Below are 15,787 nucleotides of genomic sequence, written 5' to 3' on the forward strand. Positions count from 1 at the left end.
TAACCAACTTGAGGACCTTTCTTTCAGGTGGATCACATTAACTGAGTGTCTGAAGACCCATCTGAGCATGGTGGTACCCAGGACAGAGAGTCTGTTCTGAGTTCGGTGATGGGTAAAACTGCCGGGGCAGGTGTTTAGCGACAAGTGCAAACTGAGTGTGCTTCACGGCCAACACAAGAGTGCTGGTGAACCCAAGGGCCTGCTCAAACCACACCACTCACCACCACTGGTTGTTTATTATACGTTACCTTTGGTCCTGAAACGGTATAAAAGTGTACCAATTCTAAGAATAACAATACAGGTAGAATACTTTTATGCTCGTTTGAAAGGCATCAAAATTGCTATCGCAGCCCCCTTTAAAACAGAGGCCCGTTTCTGCAACATACAAGGGAGGTGACCCTTTTTAGTACACTCTGCGTGCAAACACTTAAGACCTTGAGTAGAACGGAAGAAGAGAGGCCTGCATTTATTCCATTAGCTGTCACATGATCTGAATTCACTGTTAGATAAAATTCTGCTTGGCTATCTGAAATTCTTTTTTTTTTTTTCTGCTTTATCTCCTCAAACCGCCCCCCCATACATGGTTGTATATCTTAGTTGCAGGTCCTTCTAGTTGTGGGATGTTGAAATTCTTAATAACATTCAGGAAACCTGATATTTCTGGTGGACATTGCAAAGAGAATCCTCCACTTGGGGGAAAGTCTGGTATTAAACCAAGACCAAGAGCTAAGAACCAAGCCCAGAGGAGGGTCTTCTCTCCCACGCTCTTTGGGGCCTGTGAGGACTGCTTGAAAAGGAGTTTCATTCCTTTATTTAACATCCTGGAGAGACCCTTCTCCTGCCCACTCCTCTTTCAGAGGGGCACAGATAGGAAATGACTACATTTGAACTTCCCAGAACCAATTTTCCCTACACTACAGGTTTGTATGACCGGCTTAATTAAGGAGGCGCTGAAACATGATTCCAGAACCCAATGCTGACACTTTGGAATCCTATTTTAGCTGTTTCAGGGTTCTTAAATTTGGCACAGATGCACAGATTTTGATTACTCAGAGCCCCAAATTCTGCCTGTTTATCTATTGTTTAATTAAAAGTATTAGTTGATTTAAAAAAGAGGATTATTATAGTGGAAATCTGTTCTCCAGGTCTGTTTTTCTCCTGAATTTCACTTAGCTCATGGGAAACAGAGCAGCCCTGGTTGTTATATTTCTTATTCTAATTTGGGAAGTGGGGAAATGGTTACTTCAGGAGTAAATCTCAATTGAGATGATACCCTCTGTCAGGGCCAAAGTACATCAGATGGTTCTAACAGTCACTCAGCAGCGTCACGCACAACAGAATGAGGAATTCGGAGCAACTCTCTCCTTCCCTCACAGTCTCAAAGCTCCTCTTTACATTTCTTGATTCATTACCGAGAGACTGAACCACAGTCTCATCTCCAGGTGTCGAACACAGAGAATTAGATTGCTAGGAACGTATTCATGAATAACAATCGGTGGTATGAGGAAGTTTTAAAAAGAAGTTTTGCTTATGTAAGATTTCTCATTCAAACAGTTTGTGAGCAACTCACCAGCAAAGTGCAAGGACGGGTTAGGACCTCCTGAGAGCCTCATTCTACAGGACTGGCCTTAATGCTGGCACGTGCTGAATGGGATGCTATCGGCAGTTGCACGTGCCCAGTGAATTAACAGCAAATACAATGAAGAATGTAAATCTAAATTTTGATATGTATTTTGAATAACCAAATAAATACTAAGCTTTCCTCCCCTGATTGGGAAGGGTTTTTTTTTCTTTCTAGAACAAAATGAAACCTTCAACATATTCTTCCGTTGATAAAGCCAAAGTTGCATTTCACACACATAACGAGAAGGGGCTCTCGGAGCTGTAGCACCAGAAGAAGAAGGAAAATGCAGATGATGGCTTCAGTTTGGAATCCTCAGGCTCTACAATCTATCATTTGGTTTCTCACTAGTAGCTTTTTTAATTCCCGAACAGTCTTAGTATTCTTGTTGTTAATATTACTATTAAAATAAGTTCCTATGGAGAAAAAGAGGAAAATCAAGCTGTTAATAAAATGTCTTCAAATCTCTTTTCTCAGAAAACAAAGCAGCAGGTTCATCGTACAAACCAGTCTGAATCACATCTTCCCCCGGAAACGCTGGATCCTTGAATCCCTAGACCCTCTACACATTTTCATCTTTTGCCTTTAAAAAGAGGACTAACTTGGTAATTTTGTTAGCTTAGGTTTGTGGTTTGTCTTTCGTGAAGTGCTGCTGGCTTTTGGCCCAAAGTATGTAAATTTCGATTGAACCCAAGTGGTCACAAAATTGCCAACTTATTTAAAAGCATCATGAGCTGTCACGTGACTTATGGCATCCTCTAAAATTGCAACTTGCTCCTTGACGTGGGCACCTAGTCCAGGAGATGCTCGTCCTCTTACAAACACCCATTCAGCTGATTTCCTTTTAGTCTTGCTTCCACGGGAAGCAGATACTTGGCAAATCTGCAAGGCGAGGCCCATCAGCTGTGGAAGTTCTGCACGGCGGTCTGTTTCTGGGAGAGCCGGAGGAGCTCCTCACGGATCGCTTTGATGAGAGAAGCTGAGGAGTGGCTGGGCTGGAGGTCTTCCGTGGAGCTGGTAGGGTAAGCCAGCCCGGCGCCTGGCAGCCCCCTGTGTGGGAGGTTCCCGGGAGGAGCTGAGGGCTCCCTGCCTGAAGTCCTTGGCACCTGGAACAGCGGTGAAGAAGAATACTCTTGATGGCCGAGCATGTGTGTCTGGAAAACATGGCAGATGTTACTGTACTTCCCATGTAAGAACAGGAAGGAAAATCAGATTCAAACTGGCAGTGGGCATGCTCCCAGGACCTCCTCTGCCCATCTCCCACCCAACAACTCAGCCCTCCAACAGGCCCCCTAAGACCAGAACAGAGAGTAGTAACTGTGGAGAAATTGTTTGACGGAGAGTGGCACAATAAAGAAACCCTTGAACTTAACAGGTGCCTAATCAATATTTGCTTAAAGATAGAATGAATGAATGAGCAATACTCTCCCATTCTGGGTCAGAGGGAATTTATTACCTAAAAACTATAAGCAAAGGGGCTGGCCGGGGGCGTAGCAGTTAAGTTCACATGCTTGGCTTCGGTGGCCCAGGGTTCACAGGTTCAGATCCCAGGCATGGACCTAGTACCACTTATCAAGCCATGCTGTGGCAGGCGTCCCACATATAAAGTAGAGGAAGATGAGCACAGATGTCAGCTCAGGGCCAACCTTCCTCAGCAAAAAGAGGAGTGGCAGCAGACGTTAGCTCAGGGCTAATCTTCCTCAAATACAAAACAAAACTGTAGGCAAAAATACACTCAGGGGGGAAAAAAGTGAGGGAGGTTAACTTTTGCATACATAAGTTTTAAAAAGAGATCCCCAAAGCAAAAGTAGCTAAATTAAGTGATCGTGTCTGAATTCTCAGTGATGACCCAAACACAAGATACTCACGGCCTCTCTGCGCCCTGCTTCATCCTCCCCGTACGAAGGCCAGCCTGGTCCCCCGTACTGGGCACCTCTGCTCGCTGGGATCTCCACTGGCTGAGCTCCAATTCTGCTCGCAATTCCCACCTGCGTCAGGTGCTGGATCTGGGAGCCTGAAGGAACACAGTGGAGTGGCCTCGTCAACACTAGAGAGGAGTGGGGCTGCCCAGTAAGACACTTCAGGTCTGCACCCCCTTAGGGGCAAGGGATATGAGCATTGTTCAAACATGGCACCACTTCTCTTTCCAGAGAATGGCATTTCCTAAGAAAAACAGACCATGAGCTTCTTGGTTCATGGGCTTTTACTTCCTTTTAATACCGTGGCTGATAGAGATGTTCTTATTCTCCTGGCTAGACATTAAAGGACAGGGAATAAAGGGTATAATGGAGGCCCTTCCATTCATTTCTGTACAGGTTACAAATACAGGCGATCTTATTTATTCCGAAGAAAGGAGTGAAAGGTTTTGGAGCCATAAAGCAGCTGAAACCCGGCTCCTTCTTGCTCGCAGCTTTGAGATACACAAAAGGGGAAAACTATAATACGCTTATTTCTTAACAGGCAGAGCATAATTTATTTGAATTCAGAATGTTAAAGTACATTTTTATTATACTCACATTGTTTCCATAACTTAGCTACATCACAATTAAAATCTTAAAGCCACCACCCAGCCTCCTCCATGAGGTGTACCGATGGCAAAGCCAGAAGGCTCTCCGAGCTCACCCGACTACACTCAGACATGCTGTAGCTCAAGCGGCTATAAAGGCCAGGCTTTAAACAACATATTTTTCTTCCCCATCAACCTTTGGCATATGGCAGTATCCTTACTCTGCAGATGAAGGGAGGAAAAAAGTGGTCTTTAAGCACTGTGAAATGAAATCCTTATATCCAAATGCTCCTAGGATCATCAAATTCATCTGTGATGCTCAGACTGGTCCTACAGTGGTTCAGAGATCTCACAGAGGTAAGATAGGTGGCCCTCTCCATCTTCAAGTCTGCTCCTTCTCGTCTAATTAACAGCCTCCATTAATCAAGTGCATCTAAAAACTGTAATCTGCAGGACTTGTCAGTTACCAAAGATTCAAAACGGTCTTAGAATTATGAGAACCATCAGTACTGTTTGCCCAACAGACATTGTTTGAGTAAATCTTGCAAAGAACAGAAACGCAGCACAATGTTCTCCACCATCTACAAAGACTCAGACAACCGCACAGAGAAAAAAAGCACAGCTTTGTGTTAAAATCGCAATGGTGGTTGAAATCATAATTCAGACACAGTTTGTCTCCTGCTTTGTTCACTTAATGATACAGCACAAGTTTCCCCCAGGATTCAAGTGGGGGCATCACACCCACAAGCCTGGGCTCCAGCTCAGCCACAGCCAAGCCCCGTGACCTTGGGCACCCGGCTACAATTCCTGCCGAGCCTTGATGCCACACTTCTCAAATGGGGATAAAAAAACTACCTTATAGTGTTATTTCAAGGATTAAAGGAGATAAAAGTAGGTCAAGTACCATATACATGGGAGGCAATTGGGAAATCTTAAATTCCCTTTTCCTGGCTTTCTGAGCTCTTCATTTTAAATAGCACAATTTACTCACTGATGCCCTTCTTACTGGGTATTTAGGGAGATCGCAATTGTTCGCTATAATAAAGAATGCTCCGATAAACATCTCTGCACATGTAGTCTTTCTCCAATATTTTGGGTTTCTTTGGGGAGGAGGAGCCTAGATTCCCAGAAGTAAAATGACCAAATCAAAGGCGCATGAAGTCGTATTGCAAAGCTGCTTTCTAAACATCTAATGATTGAGGCCATCACTGGAAATAAATAATAGCAATAATAACAACTAATATTCATTGGAAGTTTATGATAAGCCAGGCACTATTTTGAACACTTTACATCTGTCATCTTCTCTCATCATCTCAACTACACAGGGAGTAAGTACTAATATTATCCCCATTGCACAGAAGAAGAAAGTGGATGCTAATTTTACCACACCATATTATCATGAAAACAAATCTCATGATTGAAATGGTGCCTCCTCATGGTTTTTATTTGCATTTCTTTATCATTTTAAAATCTGGCATTTTTCATGTTTACTTTCATGACACACAAACACGTTTCTTTTGTGAATTCTTTCTTCCTGTCCTTTGCACATTTATCTTTTGAGGTTTGCTCATTTATCAATTTATATGAGCCATTCTCTGCAATAAATATACCTCTTGGTCATACCTGCTGTAAATCATCCCTAGGCACTATTTTCCTTTTGGTAATTTTTAGATATATACATATTTGATAATTTTATATAGTCAGAAGGGGAACTCTTCTAGTATGTCTCAATTTTTTTCATTACAAATTTTTACAAAATTTAATCTCATTAAAAATTACTAGAAAATAACTTCCTCTTCAAATGTCTCATACACATAATTTTTATATTCTTCTAGATTAAAAGTGAGTATGTCTGAATTTTGTTTGGCATATGTGTTATGCAACAAGGTTCAAATAAGCAACAATTAATAGGAGATATAAGACTCTCTGCAAAGCTTAGCACCTGTGAAGTATGAGAAACCCTGCAGGACATCAGGATACATTATTTGTTTTGCTCACTGACAATGCAAAATACAAGAACTGCCTAAACGGCTAATGATCCACCAACAATTACAAATTTGGAATTGGCCTAAACTAGTTCCTTGATGAACTTATAAAAGTGCATATTGTCCAGAAAGTTAGAAAATAGCAAAATAAATTATGTAATATGTAATGGCTCCTCTTATTAAAGCTTCAGTCTCTTATTAAACCTTCAAACAGGAGGGTGAAGAAATGAACAGGGAAAATAAAAGGGTGACTTTGAATCCTTGTAACAAAACACAGTAAGAGAGGTAACAATGAACTGTGAGGATTTCTCAGAGTATCCAGAGCTGTATAAGAAACAAAGCTCAGGATCTTAAACTACACAGATGCTTTTAGGTACACTGAACAAGATTCACAAATAAAGCGTTTATAGCATCAGCTATTCAAAAAGATGAAGTGTTACGACATGAAACAGTAATTTTTAATTTTAGGGTACATGATTGGACCTCAGGTCAACTGGTGGGGCAACCAGCCACCTGCCACATGAGAATCTCAGCTCAGCCGTGTCTGCTGCTGGTAGTCAACTATGAGCAGCGTCTCTCATTATGGGTTTGCAGAGGAGCTCTTAGCTGGTCCACTTATACTTCTGTTGGACTGATTAGGGAAAGCAATTATAAGGCACAGCAGCATTTGAAAATTTGAGGATTTACAAAGATCTCAGGACAAATCCTTCATAAACATCAGGCATCTACTGAACTTAAGGAGGATTTGCTCCGGATTCAACTATTAATGCAAAACTCCCATGAGACTCTAAAACAAAAGTATTTTTTTCTTTTCTTCTCAACTCATTTTCTGAAAATCAATTTATTCCTAATGTAGCTATAATTGAGGACACTCAATGCAGAGAACCTTACTTTTTTGCTTTACAAAATTCTGAGGGCCCCTCCTTTTCTCTAATCTTTACATGCATCTCAAAACCTGACAAAAATTAAAAGCAGTTAGATTGTTAAAATATAGGTGTTATAGCTCTATTTCTAAAAAGCAAAATTGAATCATGAAAAGAAATTTAATCCATAAATTTCAATTGTGGTTTCAAAAAGACCTGTATCTTTATGCTGAATATACTAATATTATACTTTTATAGGTAAACCAAATCATGCATAATGTTTCTCAAACAACTAATTAAATATACTTTAGAAGTTGTTTTTTTTTTAAGATTTTATTTTTCCTTTTTCTCCCCAAAGCTTCCCAGTACATAGTTGTATATTTTTAGTTGTGGATCCTTCTAGTTGTGGCATGTGGGATGCTGCTTCAGCATGGCATGATGAGCAGTGCCATATCTGCACTCCAGATTCGAAGTGGTGAAACCCTGGGCCACCAAAGTGGAGTGCATAAACTTAACCACTCGGCCACAGGGCCAGCCCTAGAAGTTTTTTGAAACAAGATTTATTTTCTCTCTGGCTTCAAAATTTCCAGAAATTAGATACTTTAAACTATATTCTTTCAAGAATATAAACTGAGAACTTTCTACCTGGAGATATTCTGATATAGATTTTTATTTGAATTCCAACAGGTAATTAAAGGAAAACCTAAATACTAAAAGGAAAGAAGAGTCATGTGCAAATACTTAAGTCTAAAAATGAATTAGAAAACCACTATAGAACATATGAGCTTTCATTGTTGAATTATCAGGTATAGAGCTGCACCAATTACCCACGAATGACGCCTAGAGTGTTCTTTTAACGAGGGTTTGAAAGAGGGGTGAAAAGGAACTAAAACAGTTCCACATGACCACCAGCTTGCCCCAGGCCCTCCACCGCCGACTCTGCCCACATACGTGACAGCAGGAGGGGACAGCAGGACTCAGGTATAGAGGCATTAAAAATGACAAGAAAATTTAAAAAGGGAAGATGATGATACTAACAAAGGCAAAAGGGAAAAAATGAGGGAGGTGAGGCTCGAGGAGAAAAAACAGTGGTTGTACCCTCCCAGAAATGACAAATAAAACCAAATCTCCCTCCAATCACTGTCCAGCAACTTTTAGAGTTGCTTATTACAAGCTGGAAAAGTACCTTCTTGAAAACAAAAACTTGTTTTAATGCCATGCCAAGAGCTCAGAAATAGATCTTTCAGTTTACTGTAAGAATTCAGAAACGTTTTCCCTCGAAGAGGTATGCTGTGAATTCCATGTAAAGGGACTGCTTTTGAGACACTGATTCAGGAACAAATCAGAGGACATCCATCTTGGCATCTCAGCCACTCTCTCCCTTCCCATCTCCCCTGCCTTACATCTTCACTAGGATCCAAGGGAACACAGCTCTCAACCAATGGGAGAGGCTGCTGAACATGGGGATACTGATACCCTGGGAAATCTAAAATGCCCTCTGCCGGAAGTTAGCGAAAAATAGCCACGTGTACCTGTGGTGCCACCGACAGGCCGAGGCCGGGCCACCGATGGCATCTCCTCGGAGTAGATCCCTCGGGCAGCAAATGGGGCATCAGCCGACGCCTGTGGCTGCTGGGGCTCAGGAGGCACCAGCTCCGAAGACTGCAGCAAACCGGGGCCAAAACCTGGTCTGAAGGCAAAGCACACCCCAGCATCAGGACCACACTTTACCCTGGCTCTGGTATTTTATTAGGTCCACCCTCAGCCCTACAGAAAAAGAAGAGCTATTGTCTGTTGCCTTATTATTCACCTCCTCTCCCGGAACTTGAGCTCCCTGAGGGTAGTGGCTTTTTCTATTTGCTCACTGACAGCTCTCCAGCGCTAAGAATGGCGCCTGGATACAGCTGATGCTTGAAAAATCTCTGTCAGATGACTGAAGAAGAAATGCTTTAGTTTACAGACCAAAAGAAGGCGCAGGTGATGTTCCAGGGCCGGTTCATCTCCAGAATCTGAGTAAAGTGGTGCTTCTCCAACCTTGGTTGCACATCAGCATCACCTGGGAGCTTTATTTTTTTTTCTTAAAGACTTTATTTTTCCTTTTTCTCCCCAAAGCCCCTCGGTACATAGTTGTGTATTTTTAGTTGTGGGTCCTTCTAGTTGTGGCATGTGGGACACCGCCCCAGCACGGCCCAATGAGCGGTGCCATGTCCACACCCAGGATCCGAACGGGTGAAACCCTGGGCCACCGAAGTGGAGCATGTGAACCCAATCACTTGGCCATGGGGCTGGCCCCTCACCTGGGGAGCTTTTAAAAACCCAGTGCCCACACTGCACCCCAGACCAATTAAAACAGAATCTCTAGAGGCAGAAGCCAGACACTGGCAGTTTTTAAAGCACCACTGATGAGCCTGTTCATCATGGCAGTGGTTCTCAAACTTTTGGTCTCAGGAGCCCTTTACACTCATGAAAACTGAGGACTCCCAAGAGCTTTTGTTTATGTGGATTGTATTTACAGATATTTATTGTATTCAAAATTAAAAGTGAAAACAACTTTTAATACTTATTTTAAAAATTCATTTAAAAATAACCATATTAAACATATTATATGTCAACATTTTTCATGAAATTAACTATATTTTCCAACCCTCCCCCCAAAAATATTAGGGAGAAGAGTTTTACATTTTTTTCAAAGCTCCTTAATAGAAGACATCTGGATTCTCATATATTTTGCATTCCATCCATTGTTGTAAGTTATTTTAAGAAGAAAATCTGACCTCACATAAATATGTAATTGGAAAAGGGAGGAATATTTATTCAAATAATATTTCAGATAAATATTCTTCTTTGATACCACACCAAAACTCAACAAAGTTTCCTTGAGGGTTAGTGGCAATGTGGAATCTGAAACAATATCAATGAACTTTTTTTCATACTCCGTTCACATTAAAATCCACTGGTCTATCTTGCACTTTGAATGGCCCTATGTATGATTTTCCGACATCAATCATTTGGAAAATATTAGTTCACTGCATTATGCAGACTTTCTAGACATTGATACATTTCATTTTGTTGTATCAAAAATCACATTCACTACTATCACCATCGAGCTCATCGGAATTGGAAAAGTCTTTAAGTACCAGGCAGCTGTCAAGTACACAGTGGCAGACAAAAGTTTCCAATTCCAATTGTCCCTTGAAAGCTCAGTTTTATCATTGGCAACAAATACTGTCAGTTGTTCTTGAAATGATAGGCTTACTTCCTTCATTTTCAAAACAGCATCTGTCAAACACCCAAGTTTGAATAACAATGTCTGCCAGTTGTTTGCTCAAGTAAAAAACATGCCAGCAGTAAGCTCAGTTCAGTTCTCAACTCAAACTGAACAAGTGCTTTTCTTTTAAAATTCCATATTCAGCACAGTGTTTTACACGTGTTTCCTCTTTTGTCACACAGACTATTAAAGACTTAAGGTTTAATAAAATTGATTTTCACTACATCATCAAGGACATACTAACATAAAACTGGCATTTTTTAAAAACTGCGATTGCAGAGCGCTGAAGAATGTGATGAGCGCTCAAACACTTTGGTGCCACTGCCTTGATTCACGCTAAGTGAATCAATCACAGCAGTTTCACCCACCATTGCTTCTGCACCTCAGTGTAAACATCAAGAAAAAAGTCAAATAACGCCTTAATATTATTATGAAACTAGTTTTGACCTCACAGACCCCCAGAAGGGGTCTCAAGGACCCTCTATGGGTCTGACAGCCCCACCTTGAGAACCACTCTTCTAAAAAAAGTCAGGAATAAAAAGAGACGACAGTCTAACTACAGTTCTTTGCAGATGACAATCAATCAGTTATTAATAGATCAAACCAGTTTGATGAGAACGTAGACTGACTTGCCCTTATTTTATGGTGTTATTTCTTGAGTGCATTTCATAAATTGAAACCCAGGCTATCTATATCACTCTATTTAACTAACTACTGCTTTCAGATTGACGTCAGAGAGAGATGTCTGACATCTCCCGCTTTCCGGATCTAAGAGCTTAACATAAGGCACACTCCTTCTTCAGGATCTGAATGTTGGAGCGTGCCTAACCTAATCATACTGTCTGCACCATCCACCCAGGAACTAGCTCTTGCCCTTTACTTATTTCTACTTTACCCAATCAGCCCCCTGTTGCCTACAATTGCATCCCTTTTATCCTAAATTGTGTGCTCAGATAGTTCACGTGATCCAAAACTCTAGAATCCTTTTACTTGAATAACCATAAAATTGATCATCCAAACTAGAACACTTTTGAGAGTGAAAGTTATTAACAATTATGCTGGATAACAGGTGTAAACTGAACCGAACTGAGTAAACCAGATCACAGGGTCCCCAGTCGTTAACTTATGCCTGGATCACCTGAGCTCCACCTGTTCCCTCAGCCTTTGTTGCTTTTGGACCACAAAGCAGTGCCTGGGTAGGGAGGAGGGTTGAGGAAAAATAAAACAAACCCCTCTGAAAATGAGAACGAATAAAGAAAAGTAAGGGGAAAACATGAGGAAGCAGATAACATTCCTACTTTTGTGCGACTTCCGGTCATTGAAAGGATAGTTGAGTATGATTTCTGAGATTAACTCTGTCTTCCTGAAATTCCTTCTTTGTGACAAACCATCTGTCCTATCGTGTGTGGGTCTGTTTGTGGACACTCTATTCTGTTCCTTTGGTCTATTTGTCTAGCTTTACAGTAATACCACACTGTCTTAACTACTTAACAGTAATTTATGACATTTAGAATAGTCCTAACACCATACTCTTCTTTCTCAAAGTGTCTTGACTATTCTTGGCCCTTTGCATTTCCATATAAATTTTACAAACAGCTTGTCAGCTTCCATGTATTTGAAAAAAAAAAAAAAAACTACTGGAATTTTGCATGAGATTGCAATGAATCTGTAGACAACTTGGGGAAAACCGACATTTTAAAAATAATGAGTTGTCCAATCCACGAACATCTTTCTCTAGAGGACTTGAATCACTTTGGTTAGATTTATTCTGAGATATTTTATATTTTTGAATGCTCTTTTATGTAGAATCTTTAAAAGTTACTTTCTGTCTGCTGCTCATAAATCGAGATAAAACAGATTTTTGTATATTGATCTTGCATCCAGCTACTTTGTAATTTAGCTATCTTGCTAAATTCTTTTAACTCTAACAATTTGTATGTGGACTTTTTTTTTTTTTAAGATTTTATTTTTTCCTTTTTCTCCCCAAAGCCCCCCAGTACATAGTTGTATATTCTTAGTTGTGGGTCCTTTTAGTTGTGGCATGTGGGATGCCGCCTCAGAGTGGTTTGATGAGCAGTGCCATGTCCGCGCCCAGGAGTCAAACTGAGGAAACACTGGGCCGCCTGCAGCGGAGTGTGCGAACTTAACCACTCGGCCATGGGGCCAGCCCCTGTGTGTGGACATTTTAAGATTTTTTACTAAAAAATTATATCATCTGTGAATAATAACAGTATTATTTCTTTCTCTGAACTCTTCAATCTTTTTGTTTCTTTTTCTTGCCTTATTACACTGGCTAGGATCCCAGAGGGCAATGCTGACAGAAGTCATGCAAGCAGGGATCTTTGTTGTGCTCCTGTTCTCAGAGGGAAAGCTTTTAACATTTCACCACTAAGTAATATTTGCCAAGATACCTTTTATCAGATTAGAGAAGTTCACTTCTATCCTTTGCTAAGATTTTTTTACCATGAATCAATGTTGAATTTTATTAAATGTGCATTTATTGAAATGAGAAGATTTTCTTCCTTTATTGTCCTCCAAGTCATGAATTAGATTGCTTGATTTTTTTAAATGTTAAATCACCCTTGCATTGATGGAATAAATCCATTTGGTTGTGATGAGATATCCTTTTGTATACACGGCTGGATACGTTTGCTAATATTTAGTTTCCAATTTTTTGCATCTCTGTTCATGAGTGAAACTCCCCTTAATGTTTCCTTTCTTGCAATGTCTTTGTCCTTCCTGTCTTGTCCTTGGTATCAAGGTTATGTGAGTCTCAAAATGAGGTGAAGAGTGTTCTTTCTTTTCCTGTTCTTCAGAAGAGTTTGTATGGCATTGGCATCTTTTCTTCCTTCAGTGTTTCTGGGAGAATTCGCTGTTGAAGTCACCTGGGCCTGGAGTTTTCTTTGTGGGAAGAATTTTAATGATTTTAATTTATTTAATAGTTACATGCCTATGCATGTTTTGTCTTTTTAGGAATTTTTCCACTTCAAATTTATTAACAAAAATGTGCTCATAAAATCTTCTTAAAATCTGTAAAATTTTTTTTAATCTGTCTTTTAAAAATCTGTCAAAATCTTTTTAATTTCTGTAAAATCTGGATTAATATGTCCTTTTTCATTCCTCTTATTCATAATGTTACACAGATTATTTGATCAAGCTCTCCTGGGGTTTATCAATTTTAATAGCCTTTTTTAAAGAACTTTTAGTCTGTTGACCTTCTCTATTATGGTACTTGTTTTCTATTTCATTAATTTCTATTCTTCTTATTGTTTTTTAGAGATTTTATTTTATTGGCCCTGACCTAACATCTGTTGCCAATCTTTCTTTTTCTTCCTCTCCCCAAAGCCCCTCCGTACATAGTTGTATATTTTAGTTGTATGTCCTTCTAGTTCTGCTAAGTGGGACCCCGCGTCAGCATGGCTTGATGAGCGGTGCTAGGTCCACATCCAGGATCCAAACCAGCAAAATCCTGGGCCGCAGAAGCAGAGCCCGCAAACTTAACCACTCAGCCATGGGCCAGCCCCTCTATTCTTATTTGTATTATTTCCTTCTTTCTACTTCCTTTAGATTTAATTGGATCTTTTTAAAACTGAGATGGATGCTTAGATCGTTGATTTTCAGCCATTTTTCTTCTCAAATATATTTTCAATCATTTAAGGATCAAAGTCTCCCCTAAACACGGCTTTAGATGTAGCCACAACTTTCGATATGTTGCATTTTCATGATTCCTTAGCTATGTGAGTCTATCAAAAGTTTTGCTCAGTTTCTCAGCCACTTTCTCCAGAATCAGCAGGTGCCCCTGGAAGGAAGTAGCTCAAAAGGCAAGGCTCACCTCCAAGATCACCTGGATCTTGGCTCCAGATCACTTCACTGCCCTGTTAGCTATCTGGGTTTTATTTTTTTATTTTAAAATCTTGCCTAGCTTTTCCAGTTGTCCTCAGCAAATTATCTAATCTGTCACTACTGGAAGCAGAACTTAAATTCCAACTTTTTTTTACCTCTTCTAATTAGATCGAGAGAACACACAACTCAGAGTTTTGCAACTGCCCACATCAGCTAAAAGAAATGAGTTTATAAAATTATAAAAACAGCCTATGTGAGAAAGTCCTAATGCGTTTTCTCCTGAAAATCTTACCTCGGCAATGGGCCTGAAGGGGGAGTCATTCCATAGTCTTCATATCTCTGGAAGAAATTAAAAAAAAGATGAAGATTAACATTCAATACTTATTACAAAGTGACAACAGCAAATTTATAAATTTAGGTTTATAGGATCAACTTCCAAGAGAATTATTCCTCATAAAAAGTTAGCATGCTTTTGGGGCATTCAGCCATCAAGTAATGTCAGAAGTTTCAGTTTGGGGAACTGGGTTGCGAAGCTTTGAAAAACAACTAATTTCTAGACCTTTCTCTTCTTTCATAAAAATTTGAATAACAGACAGGCTTTCTGCACCTGCTCTTCCCTCCAGCTGATGCTCTACAAAACTGTATCATCTGCTAAACATCGAGGCCCCCGTGCCACATTTAGTACAAATGACTCTATCAACATGGACCACAATGGTCACCAGGTCCGGTGAGTACCCAATAGCAATTCAAACACACTCAAGAAACTAAACTATGTAAATGCTGTACCATGTTGTAGAATGTTGTAAAAAGAGAAAGAATATAAAGACAACTCGAAATTAGAGAGATTCTTAAAGATGAAGTGAACAGCTTCAGTTTCTGACAGTTTTCTGGCTCCAAGGAGGCCCAGCCATACCCCTTGCCCTTAGATTCCATATCCTTTATCTCTTTTTACTTGAGCTCATCTGAGCTAACCAAGTGCTCTATGACTAAAACAATATATTATCAGATTTAAAGAAACATATATTGAGGTTGCAGACCTCATGAAATCAGCATATCCTAACCCTAACACACATGGGACTCCTATTTCAAAATTTCTTTCAACAACTGTGAATCATTATTTTGGAATCAGATATTTTAGTAGGACAGTAACTCTGGATCAAGTTCATCCAACTCCAATAGTTTGAACCAACTGGCTGTCCAGGATTAGGACCTCACAGTTAAGTCACCAAGTCAGCCTTGCTTCTGGACCTGCTCTAATATTAGATCTTTATTTTTTTTAAGCTGCCATTTATTGAGCTAGTATTTTGTGGTAAGAACTGCATCAGCACTAACTCAGGCCCACGGTAACACTAAAAAGTGCTCACTTTCTCTGTTTATAGATGAAACCAACTCACAAAGAAGTTAAGTAATTTCCTCCTAATAAGTCTTTTTGACTCAAAAGACCATGCCTTTAATAACCACTACACTGCACTGCCCACGGTTCCCCTAACCAGGCTCTCCCCCTTGAAGAAATCTCTACTTTATAGAGAAAAAAGTAGAGGCTTTGGAGTCAAACAGACTGGCCAAGGCTTTCCTGGGCTTTTTTCCATACACCAAGAAGGATATAGCACTCTCTACACCTCACGGAGTTCAAAAGGATTATTAGATATGAAACTGTGCTCAGATTACCTTACCTTCTGACCCTCTCTGCTTTCATCCCCT

General features: G+C 40.1%; 1 protein-coding gene across 1 annotated transcript in view; it reads right to left on the bottom strand.

The window, feature by feature from the left end:
* Positions 1–548: 548 nt before the first annotated feature.
* Positions 549–15,787, bottom strand: part of KIAA1549 (KIAA1549 ortholog) — a 122,765-nt gene continuing 107,526 nt past the window's right edge. The window contains exons 18-21 of the mRNA XM_070517287.1: positions 14,379–14,425; positions 8,508–8,665; positions 3,490–3,635; positions 549–2,775 (exon numbers count right to left, since the gene is read on the bottom strand). Of these exons, the coding sequence (XP_070373388.1) occupies positions 2,521–2,775; positions 3,490–3,635; positions 8,508–8,665; positions 14,379–14,425 (606 nt within the window). The 3' untranslated portion in view covers positions 549–2,520. The remainder of the gene's footprint in view (positions 2,776–3,489; positions 3,636–8,507; positions 8,666–14,378; positions 14,426–15,787) is intronic.

This window comes from Equus asinus, chromosome 1, assembly GCF_041296235.1.
Source record: "Equus asinus isolate D_3611 breed Donkey chromosome 1, EquAss-T2T_v2, whole genome shotgun sequence".
In the NCBI taxonomy this organism is placed as follows: Eukaryota; Metazoa; Chordata; class Mammalia; order Perissodactyla; family Equidae; genus Equus; species Equus asinus.